This window comes from Numida meleagris, chromosome 3 (assembly GCF_002078875.1).
Source record: "Numida meleagris isolate 19003 breed g44 Domestic line chromosome 3, NumMel1.0, whole genome shotgun sequence".
Classification (NCBI taxonomy): Eukaryota; Metazoa; Chordata; class Aves; order Galliformes; family Numididae; genus Numida; species Numida meleagris.
The window spans coordinates 29584715-29606167 of NC_034411.1; the positions used below are offsets into that span (position 1 = coordinate 29584715).

General features: G+C 35.0%; 1 protein-coding gene across 2 annotated transcripts in view; it reads left to right on the top strand.

Annotated features, from left to right (window-relative positions):
• Window positions 1–21453, top strand: part of BTBD9 (BTB domain containing 9) — a 115700-nt gene that overhangs the window by 58178 nt on the left and 36069 nt on the right. For both annotated transcript variants that reach the window (XM_021389446.1, XM_021389447.1), the window contains 2 exons: window positions 9938–10047; window positions 18663–18852. In XM_021389446.1, the coding sequence (XP_021245121.1) occupies window positions 9938–10047; window positions 18663–18852 (300 nt within the window). The remainder of the gene's footprint in view (window positions 1–9937; window positions 10048–18662; window positions 18853–21453) is intronic.

The window sequence follows — 21453 nt, forward strand, 5'->3', positions numbered from 1 at the left end:
GTGGTTTTCATCATGAACATAGTACCGCATGTAAAGACAGAGAAAAATATCAAGAAGGCTTATGTGAATTGGGGCTTTCAGAAGTTAAGGGTGTATTTCAGTGATGTCATTAAGCTAGGAAAAAAGTGTATCCTTTCTGAATACCGCATATCTTTCTGTACTAAAGAAGACAGAGTCATATGGAGAAATAAGTTTATTACATCATAGGATCCCACGTGGGTCATTAAATTTGCTTAAGGAGCCTTTATTTTATCCTAACATGACTCTTATCTATTTGCAACTTTGCAACATTTACAAAACAACTTTTATATACAGTGAGTTTGCTGCTTTTTTGAAACAGGTGATGAAACACCTCTCTGGCACTTCATAATATGTAGATGGCTAAAAGGATCATGGCTTAAGGCATTCTATCTTTAAGTAGCTATCCAGACAAAGCTCTGATTGATTCCCAAATAAACGATGTGAAGTAAATCTCAACTTGTTTTTCAAACTGCCCTCCAACTCTCCCACCCTTATTTCAGGTTATCTCGCACAGGGATTTAGAGACAGCATCATCTCAGTAATTAAGATTTTCCTACATGAAACTGAAATCATGTATTTCTACTCTATTTCTGTTTTAGCTTCTTTCGACCATACAAACTCTGATATGGTCTTACTTTGAAAATAGATTTTAAAACCACTGCTGCCATTGGGCAGTGGTTAAACATTGTTAATTTTAGTAATTTCATTCTTAACGGAATTTATAGTATGTAGTATTTTTATTTTGATAATATTTTTTCATTTTATGTACTATTGTGTGTATTTTATCAAAATATTTAAAATAATTTTTGTGAGATTTTCTTTAGCTACATAAGATCATTTGTTAGAGGTACCTTTTGCTTGAATTTCTGTACTTGTGGTGAAGGAGATCGTTATGCTTGTTTTATTCCATGACCATAAAATTAGTTTCACTGCAGAAGCAGACATCCTACAACTGTTAGAAATTTGTATGCAAGCAGATACTGACTTTTTTTCTTATCCTTTCAATGTTCTGTGTGATCTGTTATTAAGTATTTGAAATGTATTACTAAGGAAGATCAAGGAAGATTCATTGTTACTGATAAAAGAAAAAAATACAGTGTGATTCTATTCATCAAGACTCAGTTATTTTCATAAAATTCTCTCCATTGAAGTATTCACAATGGTAATGCCTTTCACTCCAGTGCAGAGTGATTATATTGTGGTGTTGGTGTCCTGCTAATGTCAACCTATGGTAACCTGAAGGCATTGTAGAAATGACAAATTGCTGCATTTGCCCCATTGAGATCTTTCTTCCACCAGTGATACAAGTGCTAATGTGTGGCCACCTGTAACTTTTCAGTTTTCCTGGAAAAATCCAGTAACCTGAAACATTATGTGAATGTAACCTAACCCTAACTTCTACATTTTTCAGTGGAAATATGTTTTTTAACAGACAAAATGAAAAACAATTCCTTCATTCAGCTCCTTTTTTTCTAGGTGCTTCTGGCACTAACTGTCCTTGTATGGCTTGGGCTGCAAGTATTGACAGAAATAGTGGAAGGATTTTGGTAAACTGGAAGTTACCTTAATATAACGTTACATGAAGCATTTTGATTTATTGCAACATGGTTTTACTGCATTTATTGGTAAAGATGTTTGGTCTTTCATTTTAGCTGGAATAATCAACAAGCTGGTATTCCAGTGTAGATTATGATTAAAGATAAGGTGTCAATCAAAGGCAATACCAAACTGGTTCCTAGAAATGTAATGATTTTTATGATTTTATCAAAACTGAAGCAACTTGAGCTTTTAGGCTTAAAGTATATTTGAATAGAATAAAACTTCATGGCTAATTTTCAAGCACTTAGTTATGATGGGTAAATATCACCCAGAAGGAACTATCTGCAGCTCATTCCATGTTGAACAAACTTTCGACAAGATGAAAGCTTTTTACTCTTTGACATTTGAAACGAAAGAAATGTGACTTAAAAGAAAAGTCTTTGTTTGCTCGATTGTTAGATATATTATTGCTTTTACCATTGCTTCCCAGTTGATTTTAGGATTTACGGCATTAGATTAAAAGCATGTCTGAGCATTCCCATAAATAATTTTAAATTTGTCCTTCATTTTATTGCTCAGTTCATACCTGCAGTAGTTAACAGTTAGGTCTCAAATATTCTGGAAAGTGTAAGCAATGCAGGTTATGTACACTGACTGATGGAGGTAGCATTCAAATATTCATAGCAGGTGATATTGCTAATTGATACTATATCAGATTTTTCTCATAAAACTCCAAACATCTTAGTTCTAGAAATAATTGGTTGATGCTTTCAGTGACCTGTCTCACATCAGACTTCTGTTTCCCTGATATGAAAAATGTGTCTTACAATTTCTAATGAGGCTTCTCTTTCATTTTACAGTGTCTGATACATATGCCAATGTGAATATCAATCTTCATTAAATTATTTCTAAAATGTCTGTAAAGAATGATCACAGTTAAGAGTTTGCTTAAGCTGTGTGGTGATAGCAAATGGTGTTAAACATTTCAATTATGCTAAAAAAAATTAGAAGGAGATATTCTGTAAAGAAAAGAAGATAGTGAGAATTGTAGTATGTTAAATTTGAATCTAAATCTGATTTGTACACCATAACTACATTATAAAAGAAAAAAATATCTTCATGTAGGCAAAAAAATTACTGTCGGCATGTCCTGTTAATTTTTGCTTTGCACAAAAGGTTTATATGCCTGACTTTTTATTTGTTTTGCACCATTAGCCATCATAAGTGGTGTATAAAAAGTGTATAGCAGGATTTGGTAATGATGTGCTGAATGCCTTGCACATAAAATCTTGAATTGTAAATTCTAAGTAGTATACGCCTCTTGTGTGTCTGAAATTTGAACAAGTATACACACAGCAAATGTTCTTACGAGGTATAACCTGGGAAAAGTATGCTCTTATGCAAAGTTTTATTCTGTTGTGCCAGTTTTATGTGCAGTGCTGTATACATTTTGCACATCTTACATACAACAGAGTTTATGTGCAATGTCTGACAGAGGAAATCCCCTGGTAATAGATGCTCGTAAAATGCACATAGGTTTGCCATCCATTACTTGAAAGTTGAAAAGTTAAGTTTTGTGTATTTAACATAGCAGATTTTTTTTTTTTTAGAAAGTACTCACTGAAGTTAATGTATATTCATTGTGCTTAGAGCACTTTGACAAAGCATGGAAATGAAAAGTTAAGCCAAGTAATAAATTTCTTACACTACAGAGGCACTTTGTCTATAGAATAGAGTTCACAATAAAGTCTGTCATAATGCTTCTGTTAAATACGTAAATAATAAATCATAATTTTGCAGACAAGTGTGTGTGGAGGTGGGGTAAGATTCAAGCTTGTTGCAGTTCTTCCATACAAGAAAGGCGTGGGAAGCAGGACCTTGTAGTGTGATGTGGAAGGACTGATCTGACATTCCACTGGTTTAAACAGGGCTTTAGCCATCATGTGTTAGGGGTCTGCTCCTACAGACATAAAATCTCTCCTGATTAAGAATTTGTGCTGATATTTCTTTCAAATGACATGGTTGATGTTGGCGCCTCTGTCTGTAAATCACTGGATAATACAATGGTGCTCATACACAACCATTTCTTTAATAACTGTAGGGTTGTATCTTGAGTCAAGAAACCAATTAACAAAGGCATACATGCCTCAGATCTGAACAACTTGATTATTAATACTAAATGTTTTATGATAAGTGTTTAAAATAAGTAAGGCAAACTCAGCATAAAATAATGAATTATGCCACATTTCAGCTTTCCAAAACTGTTTGTGCAGCAAATTACAAACTGAGACAACAGTACTTAGCATTTTCTTATATTCTCATTCTGGTAGAGCACTGTTTAGAATTTCCAGTATAATTTTAGCGTAGGGGAATCTCCTCACTGATATCGTTGGCTATATTTCTCAGTAGGGAAAATGTTTTACTGACATTTGGGCTTGCTTTGTATTTTGTTTTTTTAATGTTACAAGCTTTATGTAAATTATGACACCTCCCCCTGCTTTGAGAGTCCTGGAAGTCTTCACTTATTCTCTTTAGCTTATGTGCTCAGATACTTGGAGCTGCTGTACTTCTGGTTATCCAAATCGTTCATCCAAACAACCCTTAGATAAAAAGGGTTTTCAGTTATTGCTATATTTATTTAAAGAAAAAAAAATCATTTTAATTCTCTTTTGAAAGTCTTTGCTGCCATCTTTCTGATATTGAGATGCCAGAGCTAAATACAATTTTCCGTATGGACCCTCACTACACTTATATAGAATAAATCCTAAATTCCTTGCTTGTGTAAGCACAGGTCAAAAACACAACTATTTCTTTGTTGAGTTACCGTAATACAAGTTGAGATCTCATTTTTTTTGTCTGCTTAGTTGTAGATCGCTTTGCTCTAATACTTTCCAAATATTTCTCTTTGTCATATCATATATAGTCTGATTCCAGTGAAAGTCTAGACAGCTATTGCTGAGGTGCCCTTGGAGCAAGAAATGATTATTACATGTTAAATTCATAGGCTGATGGAACATGAGAAGTTAGGGAAAATGGAAAATGTTCTCAGATTTCAACACAAAGAACTTCCCTGAACTTTATTGCACTACATTCAATACATATAAAATGTGGAGGTTTCAATGTGTCTGTATAATATAGCCTAAGCTAAGTTGGTCCAAAGCCGTGAAACTATATTAGTATAACGGATTTTAAGAAAACAAGTCCTGTTAAACATGTTGTGCTTTTTGGAAGGAATCTGGCTTTGTGTCGCAACAGCCTGAAAGTGATTCAGAGTAGGTTCCCGCTTCTCCAAGTTCCATGTGTAGATGGTTTTAGAACCAGGCTTCCAGAGGACTAATGCTTTCTTCTGTATTAAAAAGAAGTAATGTTCTCCTTTAAATTAAGTTCATGAGTCCTTTTTTATGTATTCAGCAGAGGTAGCACAAAGACAAACAAAGGTGGTGTTTAACCAAACAAAGGTTTGGCTGCAAAGGTGAATCAGGGGTAGGACTTAGTTATAGAACTCATGGCATCAAAATTTCCTTATATTCTCCTAACAGACTTCAAATTTATGTAATGTATGAAAGTCTGTTGAGACATCACGGGAAATTATAGATGTCCATACTTAGGCAAGTTCTGGGAAATACAGCTATTTTGGTTTGAGATCTGATCTGAAACAAACCGTGCAGAGACACGTGTTCAGAAATGGATTGTCACTAGAGGTGCACACAGTGTGAAGATTCAGTTAAGGTCATCTTAGATTCCAGGGTTTGTTTGGTTTGTTTTGCTCAGAATAAAACTAGAAACTAGTAGTGAAAAAAGTACTGTTTAGCATGCTGGCTTTTCTTTACTTGTGGAATACAAAATGTTACTTATGTTCCCATGTATCTCAGCGTTGATTAAACATGCCCAGACCAAAAAGATTGGCTGAGGTTGTTTGTTGATGTGTTGCTTATATACAGTGCACAGTCACATATCCTGTATAGTTATTGCATGTCAATATTTTTTCCATTTAAATCTGCAGCATGGAATATCTAGATAAACATTTTTGAAAACGTATTTCTCTTTGTAATTTGCTAACTGCTACGTTGTTGCTTGTTTTACACCAACTGTTTAGGTGATAGTTTGTTTCTGTACAGGCTTTGTGGGTGTTATGTACACTAGAGTTGAGTAATGTTCTTTTGTTTAAGTATTTGATTCTTCTCTGTAGCTTTGGGTATTTGCAGCAGGGAAATAGAGTCTGGAAATAGAGTCTATTAGGCTTTCTTGTCTAAGTGCAGGAAAACTCATCAAAAGACAGGAATGCTTTCCACGTCTGTTCTGACCTAATTCTTTATTTTTATATTTTTAATTTATGCACACTGTTTTTTCACATGATTTAAATCTGGCAAGAGATTTTTTTTTAATCCCTTCTGCCAGGAGTCTGTTGATTCAGCTGTGTGGGTCTGGAGGATTGTAGATTTTACGGAGTTGTCAATAAATGATGTTTAGATGGCTGTGAATAGCACTGTTTCCTTTTCCACTGAAAGACAAACAGAATGTCTTCTAACACCCTTGTGTGCTGGGCAACATCTCGTATATCACTGAGGCAATGATTAGAATGCAAATATTAATGTTTTCTAGGCTGTTAAAGTATATATGAAGTGTTAGTGTCTCATACGCAGTGTTCCAAAAGTGAAAATAAAATGCCAAATTCTTAAGAGCTAGTTTTGTACATATTGAGTCTGGTTATTTATTTTAGTTCCCTATTGCTGTTCTGTGTTGCCATGATAGTAACTAAGAGTGGGATATCAGTGCAAAATATCTGTTAATTTCCTTTACCTCTCTTTACTTAGTTTTCTGTTTTAGTATTCTTAAGGGTTTAGAATCTGTGCTTAATATATTCCAGACTTTCTCTATACCTTACTGGTGCTATTACAGTGAAGGATTAAAAAGGATCCTATAGTGTGCATACTTTGACACACATGCCCCAAGTACTGCTAGGATGCAGGCAGCTGAGCTTTGATATTGGTAGTCCCCCCAGGGTATCCATAGCTGAATCAGTAGTGTGCTCAACAGCAGCTGTTGCCTGAATTAAATGTGTCAGCTGCACAAATGAAAAGAGCAGAAATAAAACATAATGCAGTTGTTCCAAAATACAAGTGTTTGTAGCTGCAACAAACTGCCCAAGTCATAGTTTCAAGTAAAGGTGAAGAATTGCACTGGGGTGGGTGAGGGCTGCCTAATTAATCGACCCAGGTCATTCAGTCAGTTTTTTATAGCTTAAGATTCTACCAAGATCCAGCAGAACGTACTGTTTCTCCCTAGTTTTTCTTATTAATGCAAAAATAAATACTGAGAACACGGATTCTTCTGATATTCCTGCCATAGGTATCTCAGGGCCAAGTGTAGCATGACTACACTAGTCACTAAGTGACTAGAGAAATCTGACACGTGGGCAAAATTCCTAAAGCACATCAGTGCTATCAATATCCATTCTTCTCAAACATTAATCAAAAACATCAGTCCCTTATCAGTGCTGTTTAGTTCGCAAATCCAAAAAATGCCACCATATGAGCTAGTGTAAAGAAAATTAACTCTGTCCTAGCCTAAACCAGTACGTATGCAAATATAAGTAATAATTACCTCCTTCCTAATAACCTGTTTCTACTGATTTTTTTTTTTTAAGAAATTCTTCATTAAAATTTATGGTATAAAATTTAACTTTAGTTTTGACCATGATACCATCAACCAAGACAAGTGGCATAACTAAAATACAGAATTTCTTCATTTTGTTCAATTGCAGATTGAGGTTGTGTATTAGGTGTGAACACCATGTTTCTTTAAGCTATTGTCAGTACAGGAATTCTTAAGTTTCTATGAGAGATGTTTTAACTACCATTTCAACTGAGTTCCCTTTTTTTTGTTTTTGATCGAACCTGTTGTGGAAAAGAATTTGATACTGTTTTAGCAAAGAATTAGATAGCTTACAGAAAAACAGTGGTCACACAATATGCACAACCTCAAACCACACCCAGGTTTTGTACTACTTTATTATCAGGCTGTTCTTGTTTCTGTTAGGAGAATACGATATTGGGAGTGGATGTGAGATACCAGAGGTACACTCGTTTTCTTCAGTGTAGAGGAATTGTGTCTTTTGTGTCGTATTAGCATTAAATTTCATTTTCAACTCTTGTGTTGTAGTAATAGTTGTGTAATTTTGTTCAGCTCTTTATTCATAATGTGAACATAAAAATAAAGAGAACAGCAGCTAATATTCAAATGATTTCCAAGACTTGGAATAAGCATTAGAATTCAATGGTAAAGTCATTGAAGATTGTGAAAATATAGCTAACAAAAGGAAAGATGGACGCTTTTGTTTTCAAGGTCAGTGCATACTCCATAAGCTACACATCACTTCAATGGAGAATCTCTATTTCAAACTCCTTTTGTACTTGCAATGCTGATGATGGTAATGTACTTAGCTGTCTTTTAAGAGTGATCACATAGATCACATTCTGTGCATTATAAGCATTTGTAAATGTGCACTTGCTAAATAATTGTACTTACTAATGTTGTTACCTGTAATCTTGTATCTCATCTAATAAATTGCTCCAACAAAATGATGAGATGGTACATATGTTCTGATTGCATGAAGGATGATTTTACTTTTAATCATGCTTCAGTTGCATTTCCTTCTGTCAGAGAAGTGCTTAAGAAAACCTACATGTTTTCAGGCATATCATGAACTATAATAGACATTTTAAATTTCTGAAATCTGTATGCTTTGAATTAAAACTTCACTGTTCATTTTGACATTGGCAACATTGCAGTTTCTCATTACCATCATGCTTCTGAGCCAACTCTTTGTTTTCAGTCTATTGTCTAGCGTTCTTCTCATGTGCTTTGTGAGTAGAAACCTTAGGGTCTCTCACACTGCAGTGAGTTCCATGGTTCTTGCTCCTGGTTCTCTGTTGTGATTTTGCTTTTGCTGTAGCGGACTGTGCACTACAAATTCTTCTCAGTGTGTTAAGAAAACACAAGGCTGGTATCAATTTTTGCCATCTTATTGCAAAATACAGCATTCGTATATCAGCTAACTGCAGCTGGCTCACTTACATGAACAAGTCTGGGAAAGAATTGCTGTTTCCCTGACTGTGAATCAAGATTCCTGCCATGCTCTTTGCAGGCACTTGTCGTAATTACATGGCAAAAGCTAAGTTCAGCATCATTCTTAATTGTGATAATTGACCTACAAGTTGAATAGGGAATAACATACCTGTCTGTTTTGTTTCAATTATAATATAAATAATTTTTAAAATTAATTGAAATGTTGAGCTTGTTGTATATCCATTTTGTAAATGAAAAAGATATGTAATAGATGAGTTTTGTTTTTTAATGAACTCGTTATATTATCTAAAAGGATCAGAGGTCAATAACTCTCACAGGACTGAAATCTGTGTTACTTTAAAACTTGGTATGATGAACACAAGCCAAAATTATTATGTTGATGAGCAGCCATTATTCTGGAATGTTAGTTATACCGCAATAGTGAAAGATTGTATTGTATAGCAGACAAATGATATTGCTGAAGATTTGTACATTCTGGTGGTTCTTAATTGAAATGAGCTCATTTAATACAAAGGTTCCTGCATTGTAGGTAACCATTCTGTGGAATTAAGGTACTTGTTCAAGATGGTTTTCTATGCTGTTTGTTCAATATTTATTTAAATAGAGTAAAATATTCCATTTATATGAAAAAATTGTGGTAAGAACTGTTGGATCTCTTCTGAAAATGAAGGAATCAAACTGAGTCAAGATTAATGACATTATAGAATGTGAAGCCTCCGGGGTAATATAAAAGGTGAATAGGTTATGATGTTCAAGAGCAGCTCTATTTGATTTTGAATTAGAGTCTAAATGTACAAGTTACACAGCCAGGAATGAAAGCCAGAGCTAGCTTTGTTTCACAAAATTTTGCAGTTCAGATATTTATTATGATTAATAAAAGATACACCAACAAAGACATTGATCTATTTTATATGTGGACCAAGACAGTTCCTCTTTACTCAGTGTGGTCCAGGAAGCCGAAAGGTTGCACACCCATGTTTTAAAGTCTCCTTGAGTACACATTTGCACTAACTGTCTATTCCTGTTTTTTTTCTGGGCATATTACTCTGGAAAGATTTTGATACATTTCTCAGCTCTTCTTCTCTTGGCACCCTACCAAGTTTTGCTGTGAAATTTCTCTCTTTTTATTCCTTTTTAATTATTTTTAGCAGTTACTTGATTCTGTGCAAACGAGTCCCACTTGTACAGTTCGGCACAATACAGTCCCACTGAATCATTTATATTTTGGTGCATAGAATTTCATTGTGATTAACATGTGCTTCTTATCCTTTTTTTCCCCCTTTCATAGGTATATTCGCATTGTTGGGACCCACAACACAGTGAACAAAGTTTTCCATATTGTGGCATTTGAATGCATGTTTACCAACAAAACCTTCGCTCTGGAGAAGGGTCTGATAGGTAAGAAATGCAACTGTTTTCATTTTACTTGAACTGTTGGGTACTCTTGACTTTTAAGACTCGCGATCGCTGCACTCTTGCTGTACTTCCCTTTCCACACAGAAATCTCGAACTTGAGTTAAATGGTGCTGTATGCTTAGAATTAGTTGGCTAGTCCTCATTGCTGCTTTGAAATGCCAGTGCTGTGGATCAATTAGTAATGCTGCAGGAATGTGGAAATTCAAATTAAATTAAGTGCTGCTGACAAAACCACTGGTAATTGAGTCACTCTGTGCTCCTAGTCTGATTTTTCCTTCCACGTGATAGTGTGGTTGTTACTGCTTCCAGGTAGGTTTGCTTATACTTCCTACCTGGGATGGAGTAACCAGAGCTATTTATTGCGGTGAAGATGAATTTGGGCACTTACAGCCTCTTAAGCAGCTTGCTTTCAACTGCTGAAAGTGACCTCTGGTTGATTTTCCCCCAAAGAGTTTTAGGCACATCTGTCCATGGCAGAACATTGTGTTGGCTACCAATATTCCCAGAACACCATGCTGATGGAGCTCTGTTACTTCTGGTGCTCAAAACAGATTATTTAATACTAATTTAAGTATGTCTGTGTAATACTGAATTACTTAAGGTAGAAATCCCAAACAGGTATGGTTTACTAAACCATATCAAAGTAAACTATGTCAAAGTAAGTTTTGGTATAGGTGTCTTAGTTGAACTATGGCAATCACTGCACTTTCTTTCCTGTAAACCCACGTAAGTGAGTTCTTGAAATTCATTGGTAAAATAGTAAGTTTTGAATACATATAGGAGGGATTTCTGCCATCTGTTGTTTTACTCAAACTCAGAGTCCTTCTAGTTCATGTTTTTTTCAGACCACCGATTACTGCTCTGTATGATGCAGTACCACAGACTGTTGCTCGTTCTGAAAAATTCTCAGAGTTCATGCTACTTTTAAAATACAAATTTTTATTTTTAAGCATGCACCTATGGTAGGCAGAAGGGAAGACAGTTCACAAAAAAAGAATCAGAGGGAAGATTTTTAGTGAGGCATACTTTCAGTTTTTTTCATGAGGAAAACAATTATATCTGACTGAAAAATTGGGTCCCAATTCCTTCAGCCCTTTTGCCGTGCATTGTACAAAGGCATAGCATCATTAAACCTGATCTCATGAGATCTGCTGTGGAATTTTGTGATGTTGTTATAGAATTGTAGAACAAAAAATTGCTTGACAAATCACATTTTGCTGATTTTTACTTCTTGCAGTCTGGGAAGAGTACAGGCAGATTAAAAAAACACCTTTGAGCGAAGTTTCACATGTAGCACTACTAGCTATGAATTTTTAAACAGCTTGATGCGGAATTAGAATTATTTTTTAAGTGATGCATATATCTTTCTACATTTTAAGATTATCAGTTGCATTTAGTAATAACGTGGGAAACAATATATTTACCTTTCTTTTTTTGCACGTTAAATAATTTGAACATTGTTTTGTCATAACAATACAGTGAATATGTGTATGCTTGTGGGTGTGTACTTGTACAAACTTTCTGACACTCAGTGAGCTTTTTTGTGTGGTGAACTGTTCCATCTATTTCAGTGTTGCGTGTTAGTGGGTTCCAAATTCAAACTATGAGTTTCAAAATTAATCTGAGGGATGGAGACTATATTTGACTTCATTAAAAGTTATTGATTTATGACAAATGTTTTATTGTAGTTACATAATTTGTGTTTTGAAGAATGATCATATGTTACTTTTCATCCAGTATCAGTTGTGTATTATAAATGCTTATGTAAATCATAAAATGTAGGCTATGATTGTTAGAGCCAAGTCACTTTCTTGCTAGATTGTCAATATGTCTATATTCCACGATCAAATTTCCACAGTATTCTTGCCAACATACGCAGTGGGCATATCACCTGCCATTTCCTATTTCAGTGCTTCATGACCTCTGTGCATCTGTCTATTAAATTGTGGAGATGTTTGTAGGTAGTCTTCCACTTGTTTCCAGTTCCAGTTGCCACCATTACCGAAGAGGCTCCCATCTCTTATATAAAGATGTTCCATGTCTCATAGCACTACAGAGAACGTTTATCATTTTCACTTTTCTTTCTCACTACAGATCTTACTATCAGAGATAAAAATGTGCTGAGCCTTGCAAAGAGTAATGCAGATGCATACAAAGTCACTGAACGACAGAAATACTATTCCTTGTTCAGAACAGGCTGTCCACCTAAAACACAAGCAGAATTGGAGATGCAGTGTGTGTGTAACAAAATGCATTGTGAAGTACTTCTGATGATGTTTGAAAGTTGAATTAATGAGAAAATTGCTGACTAATGGCAGAGTATCTTGTTGCACGTTTGGGAGCGTTAAGCAGTGTAGAGGAAATTGGAGCCAAGTAGAGGATGAAAAAGACAATATGCATGAATATATGGTATACTAGGTTCACTACTTACTAGGGAAAACTCTCTGAGCAGCCAGCGATGTAGAGTTTGTTAACTTGCACCCTTCTACTGAGCTAGTACAGGATTACAAATTTGACATTCAGCAAAATTACATGCGATGATGTATATGCTGTTTAGAATCTATTAAGCTCTCAGTAGGTGCTGGTGAAACCTATGCTGTGGTTATAGTTCTCCTCATCCATGGGCTATCAAGTTTTGAAACCACCTACTGATGGTTGTTAAAATTTGGGAGGGTCATTTCTTGGTAGTGATGAAAAACCTACGTCAATCTTAAGAGAAGTTCTGTACCACATCATGACATACTTCTTGCATTGTTATAATGCAAGAAAACATTATTATAATGCAATAGAAAACATATAATGGGACTCGGACTTGCCAAACCCTTTAGGTAGGGCATGAATGGACACTAGAGTTTACAGAGCCCCTAGGTATACTGAATTGCATACATTAGTATATGAGAGATTACAGCACATACCACAAGCTCAACAGCTCAACAGCTTTGATCCAGCAAAATGACCTTATACCCATTTAGTGCTTGGTTTTACATACCTGTAATGGTTACTGTTAAGGCAGCATGTTCTCTGACTCACTATAAAAAAGCAGACTGTCTCAGTTCCATAAAAAATTTTGTGTAACTACCAATAGCGTAGTTGGCAAAGATGGATCTTAATGCTCTAATAGGATTCATAATGTTGTAATTTCTATTTTTCCAGTGACAGGATAGAATGAAGTGAATTGAAAGCAGTTGGGAAAGCTCCGGGAAATGTATGAAAGTCTGATAATCAAAATAGGTTGCTTCTAAGTTTCATTGAGTCTAGAAGCTTCATTCTTAACCCTTGAAAAAGTGATATTGGGTCAAGTTACTGTGTTCATTGTTTATGTAGTATGGCATCAAATGTTTCTGTTCCAACCTAATTTAATACCACAACTGCTGTTTCTATAACCTGTTTAATTAAGAAAAGGAAATGTCACTCATTCCTTGAAGGTCATATGGTTATATCAGAAAGCCTTTGAGACCCTAACTTCTACCAAGCAACACTGAAGATACTATTCAAGGACTTTCTCATTTCAAATCTCATTCCAAAGAATTAGGACCACTGAGGTTTTTGTTTAGGGATCCTATAGATTTAGAAGTAATTATTGAATTTTCATTAAACCTATGCAACTTGATCAGAAAGCTGTATATAAAAATAGGATAATTTATCAGATATATTATTACTGATGTGTAGTATCGATGTAATGACTGTTGCTGTAAAGTGAAGATTAGAAGACTGGTAAACAAAATAATAAAAGTGAAGTGTCATTTCATGATAATAGCAGTTTTATCTTGGTGTGTTTTTACATACAAGGATCTCATTACAAATGATTAACTTGACATGTTTCATTTAAAAGTTCATATGGAAGATGATTTATACAGCTCTAGTACACAATACTGGATGTGGTACTGATACAACCCCTTGACGAATAGCTAGCAGTTTTGAGGTAAAAGTAGCAGGAAATGCTTTTTCTAGCACCATCTTGATGTTTTAGTGTTGATGCACACTTTGTTGTCTTGTTAAATGAAGTAAGTGACAGAAATTAATTCAATCATATGAAATTATTCCCTAATGCAGATGTTAGAGTTGAAATGTAATTTTCCTTTTGGCATATTATCTCTAAATGCATATGCACATCAACAGTTTTGCGTATTGGATTCACACTAGATTGACTTAACTGTTTTGTTTAACAGGGATGCAAATATTTTTAAAATCTCAAAAGCATAGTGTTTGTTTTTAATGAATGTGAGCTTCTGAAATGTGAATTCTTTAGTCATTAATATTTAATCTGAAATCCAAAACAAATTAAAGTTTTTACAAGCAGGAGGCATGCTCCTTTGAATGCAGATGCAGTACCCAGTATGATGTGATGCTTGGTAATGGTTCTAACCTACCCAATGGCAAGAGGCGACAATAGTGGGTAAGGACCTTCTCATATGTAATGCCTCTTGGTTTTCGTTTTCATTCTCCCCTGAATGTATGGGAAATGATTCCTTTTATCTGCTGCAAAGGGAGAAAAATGATAATTTCTTTTAGTCCTGTGGTTAAAAAACCTTTAATCAGTGCTCCCCGCTGAGGTGCAATTAAGGACTGTGCAGCACACAGGTTTGACTAGCCCACCGTCCTGCTTTCAGCTTGGGTAAGGTCATAGGGAGCGCAACGTGGAAGGCTTTTACATGAAGTTGTGTTTATCTGCGATCTGTCTCAGTCTATTGGACTGTCTTTAAATTGCTGCATTATATACAAAAGGGGGAACAATGAATAATGACTGAAGAGCAAGAGATAGATATAAAACACTGGAATGTCCTTGTTCACCCTCTGGGGAATGCAATTCAGTACTTAGGAATCACTGTGAACCTTCATTTATGCACTACTCAGTGCCTTAAGAGTACTTGTTATAAAGGAAAAATGAAGAAATAATCATTCATCTTTTACTCACTGACAGTCATTAAAAAAAACAAAAACAAACAAAAAGCAAAAACAACCACCAAAAAGTCGCATTTAAATGTGTAACAGAGAGAAACCAGTTGTATCAGTTTCCTAGTTAGTATGTGTTTCGGCATTGTAAAATACTGCTGACTCTCTCCAAGGAAACCACAAAAGGTGCTGTTTTCACGTCTAGTTTAATGTTAACTCCAGAGAAATTTTATTTTGTATCTTCTTTTTTTAAAGGTTAGTGTTCTTTCAAAGCCATGCAAGTTTCCCCAGGAATGTAAGTCATCTCTTCTGCAAGCATAGCCCTAGGAAATTATTAAAATTTTAAGACAATCTAAATACTGCAGAAAATTTTATTTTTTTCCACTTACAACAGAAAAGGACGGCCATGTTGTCAGTTTAGTAACAGCTACCCAATCTTCGATGAAGATCTACTCATATAGCTCCAGAGACTTTTTTTCCTTTCTTCCTGATTTCAGTGCTACAACAAAGGCTTACTTCCTAAGGCTTTTTGAAATGGCTGTTGTCATTGCCTTCTTCAGACAAACTTCAGTGTTCTGTGAAACACCTCTCTAGGTAGATAATTGGTTGCCAATAATATAAAAGTATGCCCAATTCTAATGGCTTGTATGCTTCTGGTATGATTTTGGGGATCAGAAATCGCAAGGCCCAGCACCTGAAAAATCGGTCTTCTATGTAGTTGTATTAATCCAAACTGACAGTTGCACATTGAAAGATATTATTAATGGGATCTTCTTTTAAAATCAGTTAAGATTGTAATTCCTTCTCTCTTGCAAGCTGTAGACGTGACTGTTTAAGCTTTCACATTCCAGTGTAGTGCCTACGGTATGCATTACTGCGTATCTTTCAACAATTGTCATATCTATGGCATAGATTGGTGTTTACAATTTAGTAGGAGATAACAGTACTGTATAAATCAGATTATTTCTCAGATTTTTTGGAAGCATTTATACCATGGGAACAGATTAAAAACCATCCAAGTCTTTTCTTACGATAATATTGCTAGAATTAAATATACTGCCAAGCAGTTCATTGCTCCATACTGCAGCTTAAGACCAGGAAACAAAATAAGTTTTAATAAGTGTTTTCATGCTGCCATACTGTAACTTCAATCACCTTCTCCTTTTGTTTGCTTACAGAATGTGTATGCTTTGCTAGCAAACATCTTTTCCATTCCCTAAAAGCAAATTCAATTTGTGAGAGTATAAACAGTAGGGAAAAAAAAAAGTCCATATTTGTAATCTCTTATTTTGTTTTCTTTAACAAAGTTGGTTACTGTAATAGCTGGATGGCTGGTGAATTAAAAAAGAAAATAGAAACAAGACTGTTGTTTTTGGCAGTACATTCTTGTAAACAAGTGACCCAGATTTAAACAGAATTTCTAATGGGAGAAAGGAAGAAAACCACAAGAATTGAAAATACAGCACAGATCAGAGTCCCCACCAGATGGTGTTTTTAATAAGTGTATCAAGAGGATATAAAAGAAGATAATAAACATTCAAAATAGGGAGTGGCAGACTCCCCTAGAGAGAAGAAGTGGTATGACACCTTCTGCATGCTACAATTAGCTAGAATCACATTCTAATTAACCATTGTAGAGAAAACGACTGAATTATATTGAATGTACGCTAAGACAGTTTCTGTATGGTTGTTAAGGAGTTAGGCTAATCAGGGTAACATCTTCTTGCGAGTTCGTGGATAAGTACAGAAATATAAATGTGAGAAGGAACAGGGTGAAGCTTTGAGGGCATGCAGGTAAAATATTTTATGAACTGAGTTATACTGTGTTCATTTAGTTTCTTATGTAACTCATAGACTGTCTGGAATATTCCATAGAGCCTTGGCATGAAAATTCATTTTGACATTTTATCTTTTACATGTTTTTTTAACCTAGTAGCTTCTGTTTCCTACAAAAAGCAGCACTGTATAGAAGATGCTTTAATGCCTATGTAAAGGGGATACTCAGAAAGTTCTCTTATTGCCAGGGAAGGGGGAAAGAAAAGAAAACCAAGGCAAATTCCGTTTTGATGCCTGTAGACATAGTTTGCATTGTTGATCTTTGCTTTGTACAGATAGTTTCTAGTGAAGTACACCTTATGTCTACTCCTTTCTTCCCCATAGGAATCTGGGAATTTCTGAATGTCTCTTTTTAATAATAACAAGACATTTCTAGAATAAGAATGCAGTGATTTTACTGGTTTTTGATGAACATACAGTGATGTTATCAAACTTGATAGTGCAGTAGATTTGGAGAAAACTGTTGCTTTCTTGCTACCTTGAATTATTACTTGCCAGTGAGCTTACACATTTTTTTTTCCCATTTGAGATTCTGTTCCCAACACCGGTAGCATACTTAAAACACAGAATGGTTTGGGTGGGAAAGAACCTTAAGGATCATCTCGTTCCAACCCCCTGTGGTGGGCAGGGGCATCTTCCACTAGACCACATTGCCCAGAGCCCCATCCAACCTGGCTTTGAACATCTCCAGGGAGGGGGCATTCCCAGCTTCTGTGGGCAACCTGTTCTGTGGCCTCATCACTCTCATAGTGAAGAATTTCTTCCTAACATCTAATCTAAATCTGCCCTCTTTAAGTTGAAAGCCACTTGTCCTATCACTGCATACCCTAGTAAAAAGCCCTTCTCTTTTCTGTAGGCCCCCTTTGAGTACTGGAATCCTAGCTCTTCTGAGAAAATTAGCTCCCTTTGGCTACTGGAGACTTTAAAATTTGTTCTGAGATTTTGTACAGCAGTATTTCAGCTATTTTCAGATGATGTAGTAGGTTAAATATATATTTTAGAGAAAATCTCTGTCTGTTATTAAGTTACCAGTCTGAAGTGGATTTAAGATGTTGTGTAAATCCATTTTCATCTATACTATAAGTTACTTGTTTCCCTATGTGAAAATTCAAATAAGGTTGGATTTTAATTGTATTTCAAATTTTTTTGTACATTTCATCTTTTGGCTTATTTATTCTTTTTCCGATTTTCTGATTTGTTTGGCATGAGATATTGTGATTTTGGAAATTCTGTTGAATTAATCATTGTCCTTCATATGATAGTAATAATTTCATATTATTTCTTCAAGTCTTGTTTATTGTGTTAGCATACACATATTGGTCATTCTTCTTCAGAAGCTGACAAAGTCTTAGATTTTTTTCAAAGAATATTTGTTGTTGTTTAGCTAAAATGGTGTTTTCAATGTTATATACTGCATAAAAAGAATAAACACATAACCTTAGTTTTTGCATGTTCAGAGAATGTCATCTTGCAACTTTGTTAATTTTAATTTTTTTCTAGAGAGTTTAAAAAAAAAAGTGAGACAGATGTCTTGTATGAATAGGGCATCTTAAATAGCTATTTTATGTCCATTCATCATCTTACTGAAAGATGAGATTCAAAAAGCTTGGGAGTCTCTGTATTAATTTAAATGTTAAAAAAGGTAATTAGGTGAATAAGTAATTGCAAAAGTAAGTATTGAAGCACTTGAAAAACAGAGCTTCATAGTTTATATTAAACAAGAATAAATGTTTCCTTGTGTTGGTCATACCTTGAAAGTATGGGTATTATTTTTTTTCCAGTCTTTTACCAGGAATGAATACTATTACTATCTGAACTGTTTTCTGACTGTGTTACTTTATGTGCCATCTTTGTGTTTTAATTTGCAGTTCCTGCTGAAAATGTTGCAACAATTGCAGATTGTGCCAGTGTGATTGAGGGTGTCAGTAGAAGTCGCAATGCCTTGTTGAATGGAGACACAAAAAACTATGACTGGGATTCTGGGTACACATGCCATCAGCTTGGGAGTGGAGCTATTGTAGTACAGCTAGCACAGCCCTACATGATTGGATCAATACGGTAAGAGGGTTTATTTTTCTCTAAATTAAAGGCAGTGGTGAGACTTTTGCTGAATACGGTTATTTGCTTTAGAATAAAGGATGTTTGGAAGTTATGGTAGTGAGGCATCTAGTTTAGTAATTGTCCTTTGACATTTTTATTTCAGTATAATGGGTATATTAAAAATTAAATACATGAATTGTATGTCAAGATACAGCAGTGCAATTCCAGAAAATACTACATTTCAGAGGCATAATAATAGTAATAGTCAAATTGTAAGATTAAAGATGTATATTTATAGTAGAATAGAAATTCAATTGCAGCCTCACTTGTGATCACAGTATGTGCAGTTCTTCACATCTCATTGTGAAAGCTGAAACATTTATTGAGGAGAGCCATCATATCAGAGTCAGCTATGTTTCCTTTTCACTATACAGTTAATATGAGCTCTTAACTTGAATATGGAGTGTATAATAAGGGCACAGTGGACTGAATATTGCTTTACAGTGTTGGATTAATTATATTATTTAGATCTGGATTGAAATTCATTGGTCTGTTCTCACAGTGGGTATGTTTGTGGATATGAAGAACAAGCTTTTGGGTAATGTAAAAGATTTTTGCACTTCATCTTCAGTTTTCCTTTGTGTTTTGGAAATAGACTGGAGAACAGTACTGTATACAGATGAAGAAGAAAATACTCTTTCCAACTTCAGATTCAGAATGTAAATGATTTTGTTTAACAAAATCAGGCATTCAAAACCTTGTCTTGATGTCTCTTTGTTCTCTGTAAATTTAGAGTGTGATGGTAGGAATTTAATTCTCTGTGATAATGAAAAAAAAGAAAGAGGTTTCTGAAGCTTAAAGTGCTAGCGTATGAATGTAGAAACTGCAGGTTAGGTCCTGGTTAGCAGCAGAGGCTCAATTTAAGTATATATTGCTAGGATCTGTGCCATCTGCCTATTAGAGTTGTCTCTTTGGACTAATTGATTAGTGAATGAGATTTGACATTTCATAATTGCCAGTTTTTGTTTTCCAGCAATGGAAAAAAGGAAGTCTGAAACTGTTTAGGCTGAAGGATGTAATCAGTAGGGAGGTGTAAGGAAATGCCTGAGACTGTGTGGTTAGTTTTCTTGGATCCTCTTCTCTGTCTGTACATTTGTATTTCTCAAAAGTAGACTTTGTAAAGTGAGTTCAGAGAAAAAAAAAAGTGCAGAATTCCCATATCCCTGAATCATGAAAATAAATTGTTCCTTTCTTCCAAAGCTGTGTGTTTTGTTTTCAGCTTGTAGCATTACTGTGATGATTATAAACATGAAAGTTTAAAGTCAGACATCCAGACTCTATCCATTACAAATGTACTGATTTGTCTGTTTACTTGCTACACAAGTTATGCATACTGTGAGTCCAGCATTGTTCTCACTGTGTGAAAGAAGTTGAATAAGAAGCATAGTTGGCAGCTTTCCACAGTGAATATTTTATGCTTTGGAGTTCGATGTTTTTAATGTTAAATTAAGTATTGCATCTCAAGTAGAGGACTAGGAAGATACAGTATTCGGATTTCTTAAAAGAAGTAATTGAAAATGTAATTACAACATTTTCATGCCACATTGAGCTTAAGTTTTAAGTAGCAGCAGAGACTTCCACATGTGAAGGAATAAGAGAAGAATATATTAACTAGAATGTATTGTTTTCAGTTCACAGTCCCTCTGTCTCCCTGCCTTAGAATTTTCTGCTATCTTTCAATTGGTGAATCGTGCCATCTCTTCAAGTTAGTGCAACAGACTGACTTTCCTATGTTAAATGTTATGCTAGCATTTATTCTTCTTGAGCAGGAGTTGTTGGGGTTTTTTTGGTTGGCTTGGATTTTTTTTTGTTTTTAATAAGTCTTATGATTTAATAATGTTAATAGATGAACTAAATTTTTGGTTGTCAGGAAGTAATTGTGCAATTGGAAAGTACATAGAGCAAAATAATAATCATTTTTATTAGATATTTTTAAATGAATAGGCATTTAATTGTTTATGCGCTATTGCATTGTAAAGATACGAGATCAGAATCTCATCTTTCTTTGATGGCTTTTCCTGCATATACACTACAAGCAAGATGAACAGCTTTCCTTAAAATTGACAATAATGAGCATCATCATCATAGGGATCTGAGAGACAAGATGACCTGCCTTGCCTAGAGAGAGAAATGCTAGCACTATGTCATCTTTTCATTTTCATGTTCCGCCTAGAATAACGAGTGTTTTAAGCTACGTCTATATCAGATCATAGGCAGAAGAGGGAAAGGTGCCCCTTTGAGTGAGGAAGGGAGGTTTGACTTCATAGCAGCTGCTTCTCTGGGACGAGCCTGTAACTTGTCCTCTACTCTGCAGTGTGGAAGATAGTGACAAAGATATCTCTATCACTGGGAAATCTATGCCTGGAACAAAGATCAAGTAACATATAGACACAAATCAAAGCAAAAAGTCTTACTATTTCGGCTTAATGGAAGTGGAAGGATTATTTTTCTTGGTTGATTTTTTTTTTTCCAGCAAGTCTTCCAGAACTGATTAAACTGCGTTCATTGCCTGTTTTCCTGTTATGCTCACTTGAAAAATTTCTCAATCTCATTCTTCCA